This window comes from Vigna angularis, chromosome 7 (assembly GCF_016808095.1).
Source record: "Vigna angularis cultivar LongXiaoDou No.4 chromosome 7, ASM1680809v1, whole genome shotgun sequence".
In the NCBI taxonomy this organism is placed as follows: Eukaryota; Viridiplantae; Streptophyta; class Magnoliopsida; order Fabales; family Fabaceae; genus Vigna; species Vigna angularis.
Genome location: NC_068976.1, coordinates 35,005,921 through 35,023,420, shown reverse-complemented (window position 1 = coordinate 35,023,420; position 17,500 = coordinate 35,005,921). Strand labels below are relative to the sequence as shown.

General features: G+C 35.6%; 1 protein-coding gene across 2 annotated transcripts; it reads right to left on the bottom strand.

Moving 5' to 3' along the window:
- Nucleotides 1-134: 134 nt before the first annotated feature.
- Nucleotides 135-16,120, bottom strand: LOC108338235 (uncharacterized). 2 transcript variants are annotated; one of them, XM_017574997.2, is made up of 5 exons: nt 15,810-16,101; nt 15,506-15,641; nt 13,507-13,644; nt 13,303-13,427; nt 135-495 (listed from the first exon to the last, which is right to left on the bottom strand). In XM_017574997.2, exons 1-5 carry the CDS (start codon nt 15,851-15,853, stop codon nt 336-338), a joined length of 603 nt encoding a protein of 200 aa, XP_017430486.1. In that variant the 5' UTR covers nt 15,854-16,101; the 3' UTR covers nt 135-335. The 2 variants fall into 2 exon arrangements, with proteins under 2 accessions (XP_017430486.1, XP_052736766.1); XM_052880806.1 differs by lacking the exon at nt 135-495 and adding an exon at nt 12,633-12,916 and having other exon boundaries at nt 15,810-16,120.
- Between the last annotated feature and the right edge of the window lie 1,380 nt (nt 16,121-17,500).

Below are 17,500 nucleotides of genomic sequence, written 5' to 3'. Positions count from 1 at the left end.
AAATAAAAATATTTGGTGCAAATGACCTTTCACACATGCTTTAACATTGTGGTAAAAAAATAACACATGGTCAAGATTCTTCAACAGAATTCTTAGCAGAGCGTTCCATTTCTAGAAATTACCATCAGAATGAATGAAAAGGAACAGAAAATCTCCTGAAATACTGAAATATTGTCAACAAAAGAAGCATGTAACTACATATATTTTCTATAATGACAATGCCGATGTGTTCTTCACTTCTACTACATTAGCAAAAGTATATATGAGACGGCTTCTGATGCAGGGGAATGAATTGTACAGAAAAGGCAGAATCCTAAAAGGTTTTGGTTTCGTTGCTAATGCACATCACTGGGCTCTGCCTTCCTCTGTAGAAAAAAAGATCCCAGTATGACAGCAATACCAGTGATGGCTATAGTGAAAAGAAGGCGTTTAGTTGAGAAGTCATTCTGCGGCCTTCTTCTAGCACCTTGATCTCCCTCGGTTTCCCTCACATTCCTTCACATAAGACAAAAGAAATGCATTAATTGTAAGCAGGAGACACCTTGTGAAGAATGAAAAATGATAGAAATAAATCATACAACAATGATATGCACAGAGGGTGGCGTATCATGATTCTTACATAAGAAATTTAACTACAACACAGGCACTTGTTGAAACCTTTATTAAAATGACGAAATCAAATTCAGATGTTGAAGACCAATTCTTTCCTATATTGTTCATTATTAATTAATTTATAATTAAGACAGCATTACAAAAATATTACAATGTGTGTATAAATACACGTTCCATCGTAAAAGGAGGACAAGGAAAAAAAAAACGAAAAAAAAGAGATACATAGGGAGAGATAGTAGGAAAGTATAAAGGGAAAAAGTTCTTGATAAAAGGGCTCTACATTGACAAGAAAGAAATCCTTACAGCACTAAAAGTTTGAAAGGTATGTGAAAAGGTAGCAGTAAAGTTGAAAAGTACGTCATTTCCATTTTTTTTTAATTTAGGCATTATATTATGTCTTAATATTATGCTCTTTTACACTACCTTTGACATTTTCTTCTAGTAACATTATTTTTACTATTCACTTGTATTAAAAATCATAAAAATAATGTTTTCCTTATTTCTTTTGGACCTCACATAAGTGATACCTATTTTCAAATTTCTTTTTGTAAAAAAATGTAAAAAGTTAAATAAAAAATTTCAAGAAAATAAAAAATATTTTCTTTTTTATTTTGGTGTCTGTCAGACCATCCTCGTCATCCTAGTACTTATTATTTTTATTTTCTCAATCTTTACAAAACTATCAAAAAAATCCAAAATCTTCAAAAACTAAAAACATCAACATTTTCAAACAAACAATCTTTTATACAGAACTACGTAACTCTGATTTCTCATTCTGAATGACAATAAGTACAAGCAAAGTATTCGGATGCTAATACCTTCCCTCCGTGTAACCATCTCCCGAATCCAAAATCCAGTTTATGTATATCATATCTTATTTTATGGTTTTTCATAATTTTTCCAAGGTGGCAACTCCAAAACCTTTTTTCAAACCCGTTCTTTTATGGTTTGTCATCCCGTCGCAATTTCGGTTGCGATAAGAAGACTCTTGGATAACAAGTAGATTGAGAGAGATGCTGAATATAAAAACAATTATTAACATGAACACCGAGGACCAAGCCATAGGGCTAAATCAAAATTCCAACACCTAGAACAGGACAGAAGAGGCCAGTGAACAAAATGGGAGTGATGGCATGATATGGAGGGAAGTATGATAGGATGCATGACATTAAATCTGGTGACATTGCTCAGACGGATAGTTCATAGCAGGATATGCATTGGAACTTGACTGTTTTCAGCCTAAAATCTCACAAGAACTGTTTTGCAGTGTCATAAACCAACATTCTCAAACATTTATGTTATTGGGTGAAAGCACGTGAATGATTTTACACTTAATAATAGTACTGACATGCACTATGAAAGCTTGTAAACATAATTATTCCTATCAATAATTAAACAGTTGCAACACGATAATTCTTCAGCAGCAATATAAATATAGAAAAGAAGAATTAACATTCTAGTATATTTGGGTGGAGAATTTTTAGGGAGTAATTCATTTTTATTGAGAATTAGAAATATTTTAGGACAATATTTTGTTCAGAGAAAACATCCTAAAATAAATTAAAATTTTAGGAATTTATGAGAATAATTTGAAAATTTAAAAATACAAAATTTCAAATATTACTTTAAAAGTAAGAATTTGAAATTGTTTATACTCTCTCTTCTACTAAATGTATGTCTCTTCTCTTTATATTCCTTCTCCTTTTAAGCGTTGATCAGGGTAGCTTCAAGCAGATTTAGCTGAGGTCGTGTTGGCTCAATTAAGGTCTTGGCTTTCACCTAGATCCAGGTCCAACCATTGTCAACACAACATCGTTTTGAAGATGGATGTTGACTAAGTTTTTCTCGTGTTAAAGTCGACTGCATTTATTTTTCAGTTGCCATCACCAATTTTTCATTTTGTGTTGATATAGTTCGATGATATTTCTCAATTCCCGATAGTGTTTTCTTTGACAACATCAACATTGTTTATCGAATGAGGTCAAACATGAATCTTTTGGTTGGGCATCACCTTGGATTATTTTTGGTTAATGTTAGTCAGGGTTGTTTTTTGACCAATGTTGACAAAACCTACGTCCAGGTTATTTTTCAACCAGCATTAAAATTAAGGTTATCTAGACCAAAATAGATAAATCTATTTCTCAGCTGATAATGTTAGCCGGAGTTTTTAATTGACATCGATGAAACTATTTTTTGGTTGATGTAAGTTAGAGTTTTTTAGTAGACTTGATAGAGTTTATTTTTTGATTGCCATTGTTAAAAGTATTTTCACGAGAGCTACTTTTCAATTGATGTTTGTCAAGGTTTTTTTGACCAATGTCGATGGAGTTGTTTTTCAGGGGATGTCAATCATAGTTTTCTTTTGGAGGTTGTAGTGGCTAATTTATATCAATGTCTATACGGATTTCTTTTTCAATCAGTGTTACTAGTGTTATTTTGATAAGACTTTAAAGGTGTATTGTTAGGAATCTAGGTAAGAATCCCAACTTTCTAACTCACTCACACACCCCAGTAAAACTCACAACAAGAAATGGTAATGAATTGAACTGTATTCACATCAAAGAATCAAGAATACGACTAGGAAAATCTAGGAGCTTAACCTCCTCCACCAGGTCTGAACCGGTCTATAAACTCAAAGGTAAAAACTGTACCCTTTTTTAACTACAAAAGAGGTCCTTTTTATAGACCTTTTCCCGCCCCCTTAACTGCTCAACAGTTAAGTACTCATCTTTATTTCTCTACTATCTTTCTCCTTTCCTAAACCCTCCAGGTCCTAACATGTATGTTAGGAAAAAGGTTCAAAATTAGAAGTTACAAAACAGTTAACAGTAGTTGGACAATTTATGAGTGGTTAGAGGAAGTTATTTAATCTAGTAGGGATTATCTTTTAGCCTGTGTTCGTTTGAAGGTATTTCACTGTTTATGTGAAATACCGAAGACGGATTTGAGGTTCAAGTGATGTTCGCTTGCGACGATTTGGACAGACAGAAAAGCGAAGATTTGTGAGATTTGAGTGTTTACACCATCCCGCTAATTTGAGAAGATTTGCGTTGATTTGGGTGGAAAAGACTGCTTTGTCCTGTACTATTATCAAATTTCCAAACACACCGTTCAGCCATGCATAATATAAAAAATGCATATTCGATTCTGATGTTATTCAGAACCGATTCCAACCATACCAAACATAATATAAAAAACCCATGCACTGTGCTTTCACGAGTAAAGTCCATTGTTGCTGCCATGTGATTTACCACTTTCCACTGTCCTCGCCAATGCATTTCTGGCTTTTGCAGCGTGCTTTTGCAGTCATAGTAGCTGGCGAGATTCTCTGTTTGACTATACAATTCACTGGAAAGGAGACATTGAGGTTTGAATTTGAAAACAAAGGTCTGACCATGAAGACTATTAATAAGGCCGTGCTTGGTAGATGAGTTTGGTCTGTGTTGATGCGTGTGTGCACATAGAGAGCTAAGTTTGAAGAGCTTTAGTTTGAGCAGCTTTGGGCGAGTGAGAAAAGTTTTTGAGAAGTGTGTCTGTGTGCTGGAGTATTGTCTTCTCAGTGAGCATGGAGTAGAGGTAATGTTTCTTTTTGGATTTTGATGTGGTTGTTGCAGGTTGAAGGTGTGTGATGTAGATGAAGAGCAAGATAGTGGTTAATGGAGGAGGAAGAACGTGGTTGACGATGACGAGGGAGTTGAAGACGGGATGTGTATTCGGTTACAAAGAATAACGTATCCGGTTCGACCTTTTGGAAGGAGTTGCAGGCGAGGCATATCCGGTTCCAGCTTGGAGAAGAAGTTCGAAATGATGCGTACTCGGTAAGCATATCTGGTTCCAATGCTGCATTCCGTCGTCGTTTCCACAGCAATGGTTGGGTCCAGCGTGAAAGGGAGGACAGAGAGGAGGGAGATGTGTGAAGGATGAAGGTTTGTGCATTGGAGGACATGTGGTGGTGGTGGCCATGGACGAATGCAAATGTAAGTATAGGTTGATGGAGATCGAGGTGGAGAGGAGGAGGAAGACAGTTCTGTGTAGGGTGAAGGCCAACGCTTTCCATCAGCTGATGCCGTGTGCTTCGCCGGAAATGGGATCCATGAACCTGTACATGCAGTAGCAGCCCCATGATGCCGTGGGCTTCGCCAGAAATGGGTTCCATGAACCTGTACATGTTGAACGATATGGTTTGTAACTGCACCAGGCTAACCCTTTGCATGTGTTGCAGGTTTTTGGAAGCAGAACGTGCAATTGGTAAGCTAAGGACTTGATGTGAGGGATAAGTACTCTGTCCAGGTTAGGCACATATGTTGTGTCCATTTTGTTTTTGAAGTTTATTGTTAAAGAGAGAACCTTGTGCTTCCAATTTGGAATTTGATGTGTTGCTTACAGAAGTTCATTCAAAAATTTTACTGAACCCTTGGTCTTATACTATGATTAGAGCATGTTTTGAGGTTGGAAAAAGCTTGGTGGCTGTATGCCAACAATTTTCATCTCTTACCTTGTGTTGACCTTCATAAGTGGTTGTGTTGAGGCATTATTTGGTGCTCATTGAAGACGCATGCTGAGTGAAGGTACATATTTAACAAAGTTATATTTTTTTAAACCAGTATATGATATAACATATTGATGTATTTTATTAACAGGTTTGGTTTGGAATTGTAACTGTTATATTTGAATCTTCACAATTGAAATATCCAACTTATATCTTACTATGGGGCGTATAGCATTCGTTCAATCTTCCTTCAAATCTGCTGAAATCTTCATAACTTTGAAACTTAAATAGGTATGTTTTATATTATTGTATTCAATTTATATGCATGAAATTGATAATATTTTACTGAATATATATATATATATATATATATATATATATATATATATATATATATATATATATATATATATAGGAATGTACTTTTTTTTATTACTCGTATAAATGGTTGATTTTCTTAATAACATATAATTATATGAATATATCAAATTAATGATATTGTTAATTTTAGTTGTCTGTATAAAGTTGTTAAAATTTATATTTTTCGTTAAGTCAATATAGATGGAAGAACAAATAGATTTATCATATTTGGACCGTGAAGATATAGATGATGATGTCGTTGGTGTAGACTTCAATATTATCGCAACGATACGTCAACAAATGCAAATAACAACTTCACTGGCGGCACTAACAATGTTATGCATTGTTGCACATGCATTGAGTATATTGAATATGTACTCCAGTGCATCCAGTAGTGTAAGCAATTTCCTACCAGACAGAAACCGTTGTAGGGACCAATTAATGTCATACCCTGTACATACTAATCGGTGTCGCGACATTATTAGGATGGGTCCAGAGGCATTTATTAATCTTTTTGAGAGACTCAGATCAACTGGGTTAGTTAAGGAGGCCATTCGGTCGACAGTGGAGGAACAAGTTGCTCAATTTCTGCATATAATTGGCCATAATGTGAAGAATCAAAGTGTAGCATTTTTCTTTCATCGATCTAGTTCGACGGTTAGCAAACACTTCCACAATGTGTTGGATGCTATTTTAACTTTGGAATCTGAATTTTTAATTCAACCCTCAGGAAATGAGGTTCATCCATATCTCTTGAACAACAATCGATTTTATCCGTACTTTAAGGTACAAATTTCTACATATTTGAAGATGTTATTTTTATCGAAGGATGATACAAAATAATGAGTGCTATGATGACTTGTTAATTGTATATTTAGGATTGTTTAGGGGCCATAGACGGTACTCATGTTCGTGTGAAGGTGCCAAGATTAAATGCAGCGAGATTTCGAGGAAGAAAAGATTGGTCAACTCAAAATGTGTTTGCGGCGTGTGATTTTGATATAAAATTCACATACATTCTAGCTGGGTAGGAAGGCACTGCATCTGACTCTAGAATTTTAAAAAATGCTCTTGATCGAGAAGATCCATTGGTTATCCCCCAAGGTCAGTGTGTATATTGCATTTGTGAAGATTTTATTTATTAGTCACTAAATACCTTTATGTGTACAACATTCTAGGAAAATACTACCTCGGTGATGCTGGATTTATGTTGAAAAGCACAGTTTTAACTCCATATAGAGGCGTCAGATATCACCTTAAAGAATATACATGTAGAGGACCGCAAAATCCACGCGAGTTGTTTAATCATCGCCATTCATCGTTGAGAAATGTTATTGAAAGAAGTTTTGGTGTGTTGAAAAAACGATTCCCTATCATTGCAAGTGGGACTGAACCACACTATGGATTGGAGACAATGACAGACATCATATTAGCTTGTTGTATCTTATACAACTTCATTCGTGTCGTAGATAACGATGACTCATTACTTGATGAAGTTGATAATGAGTTGAATGAAAGGGAAGAACATAATGTTTCATCATCTCAAGATAGAGAAGAGGATCATAGGATTGGTAGTACTATCAGGGATTCCATAGCAGATCAAATGTGGCGAGTTTATCAAAACTTGTAGTTTTTGTATTGTATTGTGTTGAGTGACTATTTAATATGATTATGACAAGTTCTTTGTTTTAATATAAGTATAATGTTAACTTCTTACAATTTTCTTTATCAATTAGGTAAAAAATGAACAAAGGTAAGGGAGTAGCCCCCCAGTCGCTTGGTCCTACTAGAGAGTTCATAAAGTGGACAGAGGACATGGACGCACGTCTCCTACATAGCATGATTGAGGAATCACGACTCAGTAATAGGGTTGACAGGAGCTGGACATCCCAAGCATATAGTAACATAGTTGATCATCTTCATAGCTGTGGGTATGTAGCCTTGACGAAAAATAATGTTAAAAATCGTCAAAAAGTCTTGAAAGATAAATGGCGTGAGGTACATGACCTCTTTGCTGGATTGAGTGGATTTGCATGGAACGCCGTGAATATGACATTTGAAGCTGAGGCTGAAGTTTGGGAGGATCTCATTCAGGTATTTGTTAAATGCTCATATTTGGTTGATTCTTACAATATATATTATAAACCACTATATTTGTAATGTATGTTGTTTCAGTCGAGGCCAACTGTCGCAAAGTGGAGAGTTAATAGTATAAGACACTACGATTTAATGGTGGAGTTATAGGCGGCTGATCGAGCTACTGGAGTGGTGTTCGGACCGCTCGTCAAGCACGTCGACAACGGGTTGGGCCTCGTGTATAGGTTGATCTAAATCAGAATATGGAGTACATTCCAGAAGAGCCTACCTATTCGGGGTATAGAGACCCAACTCCACCATCACCTCCTCTATCTGTGGATGAGTATAATCCAGGGCAGACTCAATCTGTGCCTTCCGTCCCATCTGGTGGAACTTCATCCTCAAGAGGTTCGAAAAGGAAGGCACCTATGGTCGATGTGATCGATGCTCAATTTGATAAGTTGACGACTAGCCTGGATGGTTTCGCAAATGTCCTTGGCTCTACAAATGTTCATTTTGGTGTAATTTCTGATGCAGCTGTGCGTCAAGTCTCGGCAATGGAAGATAGAAATCAAATACTACGTTCCCAAACCGAGATCCTTCGTCCTACCCCAACTTACACACATACAAAGGCAAACATTTATGAAATGTTGAGTGCTATGAACATTGCTGATGATAACTTGCTCGAGCAATGTTATGATTTCTTATGTGGAAACCCCACATGTACAAAGAGGTTGATGGGACTTCCACCTCACAAGAGATGGAATAAGTTATGTAAAATGATCTCCGGTGGTGACTGTTAGGATGTCTTAAATGATTACTTGTATTACTATTATATTATTAGATGTGCGTGTTTTGTAATTATGACTTCATGGTTATGTTACTCTTTAATTTTTAAGTAATGCTTATGGTTATGATGTAACGATTTGTCTTTGGTTGTTTTTTTTAAAATGTCAATAATTTGTTATCACTTTTGTTGTTTTTCTTGTTATGATCTTTTTCAAGAAATTGTGAAATGGCCTCATCATCAACCAAAAGGCCTAGAAAAAGTCGTAAGGGTAAAGAAACTTTAACTGAGCCAGAAGATGCAGCCTTTGTTAGACCATCTGTTGCAGAACAATTAGATCAGCGTCGTTTCTTCCGTCACAACCATCAGATGGAAAATTATGCAGCTGATTTCTACACAAGGAATATTGTTGTTCCTAAAATAATGAATTTTGAATCATTTGTCGGTTCAGAGTTATTTTTCCAACATCATCTTCTATTGCAGGGACCTTTTTATCTGGATTTAATCAAAGTTTTTTATTAAAATATGAAGATTTTTGCTAATGGATATTTGCTCAGTGACGTGAACAAGAGAAGGATTAGATTGAAACCTGCTGATTGGTTGAATGTAGCTAATATGAAGTATGAGGGTCAAAAATTGTGTTATTCAAATATCCCAGAGGACTTTCCATATGACCGGGAAATGGCATTAGCTACTATGGTTATACCAGAAATGCAGGATCACCGTGTTAAAACTGTTGGTTGTTTGAATATTAATGATAGACTTCTGCATTATGTTATTGTGCACATGTTGACTCCACGACCTGGGAATTTTGCTAGGTTATTGCAGGAAGATATCTTTATGATATAGGTGCTTAAAAATAATATAGCTATCAATTGGCCTCATCACATCATGCAGCATATGCTTAAATGCAAGGCCGGTAACACACCCCTACCATACGGTGTCCTTATCACACAAATCATGCAATATTGTGGAGTTCATGTTGATGCCGACGCTAGCACTCATATTGGGACCCGACATCATTTTTCAATTAATTCTTTGAAGAGGTTGAATATTGTTAATGTCAACGGTGTTTGGCAACATGATGTTGGTGATGATGAAGAAGAAGAGCAACCAGACCATCATGACAACCCTGTGCAACCTCCTCCACCTCTTTCAAATCCTAATATGATGACTCAAATGTGGGAAGGGGTACAAGACTTGCAACACATAATGCAGGGTATGGAACAAATGCAGGTGCGGGTTCAACGTATTGAAGATAACTTGGCAAACCTTTCCCTCGACATGAACCGCCAATTGCTAACCTCAATCAGAATGTTAACTTAATTCTCCACCATTTAGATGATTAAGTTGATTATTATTTCGATAATGTATTACATGAATTTTTCTTGGCTAAATTCACTTATGTGTTTGAAATATTACATTACCTATTTTTCAATGTCATGATATTTCACATCATTATTGGTAGTTTTATTTATTGTTAACTTAATGATCTGCAAATTAGATGGATTCTCGAATCATTGATGAACTGCAAAAACAAATTAATCAAACAACAAGACTATGTGCTGCTCTTGAACGACAAATACAGGCCATGGAGCGTCGAAATTCCCTGATAATGGCTAGGATTCAATCATCTAATCCAACCTCAGAAGAAATTCATAACTTATTACGGACTATGAACATTGGATATCAAGATTTATTCAGACAGTGCTTCGACTTTCTATCTTCGCATTCATCCCATATAAGACGTCTAATAGGGATGCCAATACAATATCGATTCAATAGATTGCTTAGATACCTCACTGAAGAAACGTCATCATGAACTATTACAAATATATTTGTATCTTATTATGTTGCCAATTTTTTAATATTTGCTGTTATGTAATATGATCAACTTCGTATAATTATATGTTTCTTTAAAATGTATCAATCTCACTTATATAACAAATTAATTGATACTACTTGGTACTAAATTATATTACGGTGAAATACTACATTTATAAATAAATTCATTTTTCTACATTATAATTTTTTTATTTTTTATAAAATAATTTTAATAATTATATATAATTTTTCTCTTTTTATACAAATTTTAAAATTTAAATATAACAATAATAAATAACATTTTCTATAACTTTAATAACTAGGGGCATTTTGGTAATCTTCCATTTCTATCAATTATACAATTTTTTTTAATTAGTCACATCAATCAAATCCTACACTAATTCTCACAAACATTACTTCCAAATCCACTCAAAAAAACAACAAATAAATTACCCTCGAATCCTCTCAATTACTCTCCCACAAATCATCTCCCACAAATACATGCAACCGAACAAAGCATTAAGGAGAAAACGATTCCTCATGGTGGTGTGTCTATTTTGTTTCAGAACAGGGCTTGTCCTGTGTAGAAGGGATTTTCTTCCCTTGGAAGCTGTTGGATGTTTTGTGTATTATGGTTTTTCCTAATTAAAGTGTGATCATACATTGTGCAGTAAGATTTGTGTCATAATTTCTTAAACTGAATTTGAAATCTGGTTTCTTGTCTTCAACAAACCTAATAATTGGTCCGACCTCCCAAATCAAAAACACCAAACGAGTCATGGAGAGTAGAGTGAGCACGGTAGAGAGGGTAATTGAGGAAATGAGGGAGGAATCTAGGGCCAACTTTCAAAGGCTCAGTGATATGATGGAGGATGTTATTGTTATGCACAGACTTAAGAATATTGAAAGAGGGTCTGAAGGAAGTAGAGGTTCTGTAAATGGTGATAGAGTGGGAAGAAGAGAAGAGATTGATGACCAATGAGAGGAAGACAAAAGAGAATACCAGCAGGGGTGGATGAAAAAAGTGGAACTTCCTTCGTTTGAGGGAGGGGATCCAATTGGGTGGATATCTAGGGCTAAAAATGTTTTTGAAGTCCAGGAGGTTTCACCCAGGGAGTGGATTAAGTTGGCCTTGATTAGTATGGAAGGTAGAGCCAATCATTGGTTTAGATTTCGGAGGAAAAAAACCAAAAATCCTTCATGGGAAGAATTGATGGAAGCATTAAAAAGAAGGTTTGGAGGAAGGGATAAAGCGTCAGAGTTTGAAAAATTGGCTGCTGTCAGACAGAAAGGAGAAGTGGAATAATACATATAGGGATTTGAGATGTTATTAAGACGGACAAGCAACAAATGTGACAGATGAACAATTGATGGGATACTTTTTTGCGGGATTGCATGTTAATATTAGAAACCAGATCCGACCACACAATCCCAAGGATCTATTGAGTGCCATGGAGATCGCTAGAGATGTGGAAGGAGTTTCAAGTGATGTAAGGTCTAGGGAGAGGACAACAACTAGAAGTAATTTGTATCAAAGTCGTTTTCAAGGAAGTAGGGGAATGGTTTCTCGACTAGAACGTTGAAGGGGACTCGGAATGAACCAGGGAGTTCCAGTCACATTAGCATGGCTAGAAGAGATGGAGGGGGAGTAACCTTGGAGTCTAAGGTGGGAAGTTCGAATTCAAGTGAAAACAGAACAAGGGGATTGCGGAATTTACCCTACCCTGAATATATTAAGTGAAGGGAAGAGGGCAGATGTTTTCAATGTGGAGGACCATAGAGTCCTAGTCATAAATGTCCTGATAAGAACCTTCGGGTGTTAATTTTGGGGGAGAATGAAGAGGAAGAGGAGCCTGAAGAAGGAAAAGATAAGGACCATTCGCAATCAATTTCCAAATTTTCACCTTGAAGACAAGGTTGTTAGGAATCCAGGAAGTATTGATAAGACTTTTAAGCTGTATGTTAGGAAAAAGGTTCAAAATTAAAAGTTACAAAACAGTTAACAGTAGTTGGACAGTTTATTGGTGGTTAGAGGAAGTTATTTAATCTAGTAAGGGTTATCTTTTAAGGAGGAAACGGTTCCTCCTAGTGGTGTGTGTATTTTTTTTCAGAGGCTTGTCTGGTGTAGAAGGGATTTTCTTCCCTTGTAAGTTGTTGGATGTTTTCTGTATTATGTTTTTCCTAATTAGAGTGTGATCATACACTGTGCAGTAAGATTTGTGTGATCATTTCTTAAACTGAATTTGAAATCTGGTTTCTTGTCTCCAAGAAACAACATATTTGGTGGTAATTTTTGTATTTAGCAGTAATTTGAATACTCTACTCAAGTAAGAAAAAAAATTTAATAATTGTGAATTGTCTTATCGAAATAAGACATTTGAAAAACTAAACAATTTGAAATGAACAATAAAAATTCAATGTATTTGAATTTTCTGGAAAGTATAGAATTCCTATCCAAACACAAGGTTAGGAGGCTCAATTTCTAGCTATATGAAATGTTATGGACTAACTTAACTAAGCTTAAACTATTGGGTCGGAGGTTCAATATTGGTTTTATATCTAATACATTCATTCATGCAAGATTCCATTGGGCTTTTATACATGAATAATGCCCACTCCACCTAGATCTAAAGTTCAACTTGATTATGAATGGGTTGGCAAGGAAAAAATTCATAACCACTTGATCATAGAGCTGCTGGTACCATTTCAAGCACCAATACTCCTTACAGCTTAACATGTTGAATGAAGGCTCGAGACTGGATTTATGTCTGCTACATGAAGTAACCAAACCTATAGTGTCAGTTGAAGCTTGAAATGGAACAGCTACACAAGCATTAACTCTACTAATAACAGGGTCCTGCCAAACGGTGCAATCATGCACTTAATACTTGCACGTGTGGCCCAAAATTAGACACAAGTAGAAGACAATAGGGATACACAATCATTCCTTAACCCTCAGAACGGATGATAGCAAGTAAAAAATGGGGAAAAAGTGTAGACATATACATGCATAGTGAAAAAAAAATATGCACACTATAATGAGATTGCTGGACTTTGGTCTATGAAAAATAACATATAATCCTACAACTGAGAAATTGTGAACAAAATTATAAAATATTCAGAGATTGTTCACAAAAATGCTGTAATTTCCTACCTTGAAGAGCCCACAGAAGTATCTTGGATAATGCCATTGCACCGACCTTCATGGCTGAATCTTTCACGAAGTCTAACATATTTGTTACATATGTGACAAAGTTCTGTTCGATTCCCACATACTTCCTGAAAGTTACAAATATTAAACTGATATTAGAGCAAAAGTATATAAGATCTCAGCTTGAAAATTCTTTATAAACACTACCTGATGCTCAGCCAGATCAATTGCTGGCAATGGAAACTCACAGAACTCACAAGTGACAATCCTTTGAGGGCATTCTTCACCTTTATGGATATCTAAAATATCACGCTCCATTGTCTCACTGCATAATGAACAAGAAACCTGCGCCAAACCATCTCTTAGTTTAGAACTAAAACAAAGGTGGATTTTGAATCTGACTTTAAGACTATTACAGTTTGCCATGGAGGCTGGGTTCCAAGGAGGTGGTACACATATAGCCAGTTATGATGCACAAATATGATACATGTATTAGATAAAATACATATTTGATTTTCAACACAACTGTTTTTAAAATATTCAGAAGATAAAGAGGATAACATACAACTTTCATTTGTAGTTCATTGATAGACAATCATTCCATGTGTCTTTCTTATGTGTGTTTCTATGTCTCGTGTTATACAGTTTAGATTCTCAGCTTTTCCTTAGAGGCTTAGATATTTCCTTCATATGAATCAATGCAAATCCAAGCGCATTAGTTATCAGTTGAATGTAGAAAATGCAAGTATTGGTACACAACTATTTCATTGTTTATAAGGATGATGTTAACCCTAACACATCCACTGAACCAGTATTCCAGATTTTATTATTCTTCCATTTTTCTTCCTTTAAAGATATGATGGGGTCTTTCATTGAAGGCTCATACCTAATAAGATTTGCAGAAAATATAGATTTAAGCATCCACGGTCATGTATCATATATAACCATGATACAATCAATTAGTAAAATACATTTGCATACTACAGCAAACTTTTCATCTTCTTTACATGATACCTCATAAACCTCAAATAGGAGAGAATGAAATTATACTCTATGAAATAAAGCGAGAATAAAAAAACCACTAATAAATCTACTTTAAGAATAATTTTTTATATCCCCATTGATGAGACCTTCACTTGACCAACAGTATCCAAATAAATTATCATATATCCAGCAGTCCATCTTTCCAGGCAAGTCATTCATAAATCCAAACAATCCATGTGTTTATGAATTAATTTTTAATTGACCAGTATTCTTAAGTCCAATTCAACTTTAGGATGGGTGATGAAGTATTTAAAATACCCATCAGACATCCCTCTCTGAAATCTTCTTAGCATGCCCTCCCAGATTTCAAGTTTTCCAGGCAACAAAGTACATTATTTCCTCTGCTTGTTCTGGTAAGAGGACTTCTAGAGGTGTTCTAGTGAATGTTTCTTACTCAGTAAACTATGACGGTTCTTAGGCTCTTCTTTGCTTGTAATGTCCTCCTAATAGAATTTAGGAAGTTATAGAATTAGATAGAGACTGGTTATAGAATTAGTAAGTTGCTATAGTTGGAAAAGCCTTGTAGAAGGAAAGGCATTCAGATCAATTAGATTTGGGAACTAAGCATTTGCTCTGTTATAGTCTTCAAGAAAGGGGAAACCCATGAAAAAAATCATCTCATTTGATTCATTGATTTGTTGTTAGTAATTCAAAAAACATTAGTATTTTCTTTTATTTCTGTTTTTCTCAGCTTTTGCTCAGAACCCGTTTTGGGTTCTAATTGTTTCTTCCTGAAGCTTGCAAGAACTTTTGGTGCCCATGCATATATTGCGGTGTTTTAAAACCCAAGAACCCTCACTTCATTTTAATTATATTCTTCCACAAGATTATAAAACACTGCATGTGTTTGCATCTATGCTAAATGCAGAAACAAAATAAACTAAATGAGATTGACAATTTTTTAAATAAAAGCATTGCAATTTTTCACTCTTGTCAATGCCAAGAACTCAGCGTGTAGAGGTCAGCACCTAAGTTCAGGATATGTCTTCAAAATTTGATTTGCTCTGAACTATGTATTAGGCAGTCAAGAATCCTAGGACTCTCTACCAAAATTATTGTCTTCCAATTACACAAAATGATTCCCAGTAAGACGAATTTCCTGTACATTCCACACAATTGAACCTGGGAAAACAGAAAGCAAATAACATAGAACTTCACGTACCGGTGCATGTGTGTTTAAATAATGATCCTCCAGGTTTTTTCTAGGAACCATATCACCACAGATTTTGCATTTTTCAAGTTTCCGAGAGCAATGAGCATAATGCAAGTCAATATTTGCAACAGGTACAGCCCGATCACTGAAATCATATCATTAATGTAAAGAAACAAACATCATGCATAAAAAAAAAGTCAATGCTTCCATTTACCAAACAAATAATCTCAATTTCCCACAATTTTATTTATTATTACAACTTTGACATAAAGCAATTGAACAAAATAATCAATTTTGACATAAAGAGTTTTACCAGTGAGTGCATATACTAGTGTCTTGATCCGGAACAGCTTCCATAGCCGAAAACTGAAACAATCTGGAGAAAGAAGAAAGAGATGGAGATTCGGATTATACGAGTATTGGGAGAAATAGGTTTCGGAGAATTTTAGATTCTGACTAAACAAGGTTTGGTAGATCTTAGATTCCGATATCTGAATGGACTTTTGGTTGGGATAACTTTTTGGGGGCTTTGGGATGATTCAAGACTTTAAGTCACAAATGAAATGGTAGATACAGCATTGCGGTATGATTATGGTACGCCCCATTCATGCGAGAAACATCCACCAGATTGGGCCACTTTGGTTTAGATTACCATTCTTCATACATTTTTTGTTTTACGGTTATCCATTAGTTCAATTTTTCTTCCTGTACTCCTATAATTAGTAAATGAACACCTTAATTGTTTTAAAAAAACCAGAGTTTTATTTCATTTTTAACCTGTGTAGCACTGACGACGCCAGATGTTGGAGTTACGTGGATAAATGTCAGACTTAATTAATTTCAAGTTTTTTTATAAATTTTAATATTTATGATTAAATTTTCATTAAATATTTTTAATTATTGATTACTCAAAAATGTTATATTTATCTATTAAATTATTTTAATTGGATTTCCTTTGTTAATTGAATGCTATTTTGTATAGTGAACTTAGTTGTCCATTTTTTTTATATAAAAAAATTGATGTTTTATAATTAGTATAAAATAATATTATGATTCATATAAAATAATAAATAATTTTTATGTTTTTAATCAACTATAATATGCTTTATATTTGTATGATATGAAATATTGACCGAGTGGTTATAAACAACCAACCGGATTTTCAGATAATCTGTTTATATCTTATTCTGTTTATATTTTATTGGGCTTATATCAGCTCAGGATCCATGAGGTAAATTATAAATACAAAGCCAGGGCTAAAAGTCAGGTACGTTCCACTTACGCATTATTTACTCTACGTTACTCTCAAATACTCAATAGTGATAACCATTCACTAAATATTCAACCAAGAGCCGAGGCTCTTCAAATCACACGCCTAACTTGAGCGTCGGAGTATCTTTTGTAGGTACATCCTCCCTCGTCAAGAAGGAGACCGATCGGTTTGTGCCAACACCGATCGGCCAATAGCAGGAGTTTGGAAGCGAGCGAGCGGTTCAGACACATCAGCAGGTTAGTCTCTCGGTCCCAAAAATATCTATCGAAACATTTTGGCGCCCACCGTGGGGCCGAGCGGCAAACCCAATGGTGACCACGAGGAGCATGGAGGAAGAACAACACACCAGAGATTTGATAGCGCAGATGCAGGAGCAGATACAGGCACAAGCCAGAACCATACAGGCACAGACGCAAGCACAACAAGAGATGCAGCGAAGGCACGTAGAGGAAATTACAATATTGAGAGCAGAGCGAGGTCGTGCCGAACGGTCAACTCAACACTCGGAGTCCACAGCCGATCGGGGTAACAACCATCACAATGATAACGATGGAAGTCGTAATCAGCAGCCATCTCGGCATACTGACCTGAACGGTCGGGGAAGAAGGGAATCATCCCCCTTACAAACCGATCGGCCCTCCAGTCTGCTCCCTTTTACGGCGACCATCATGCAAACTCCAATGTCCGAGAAGAACCCTCCGGTATTGGATAAGTATGATGGCTCGGCAGAT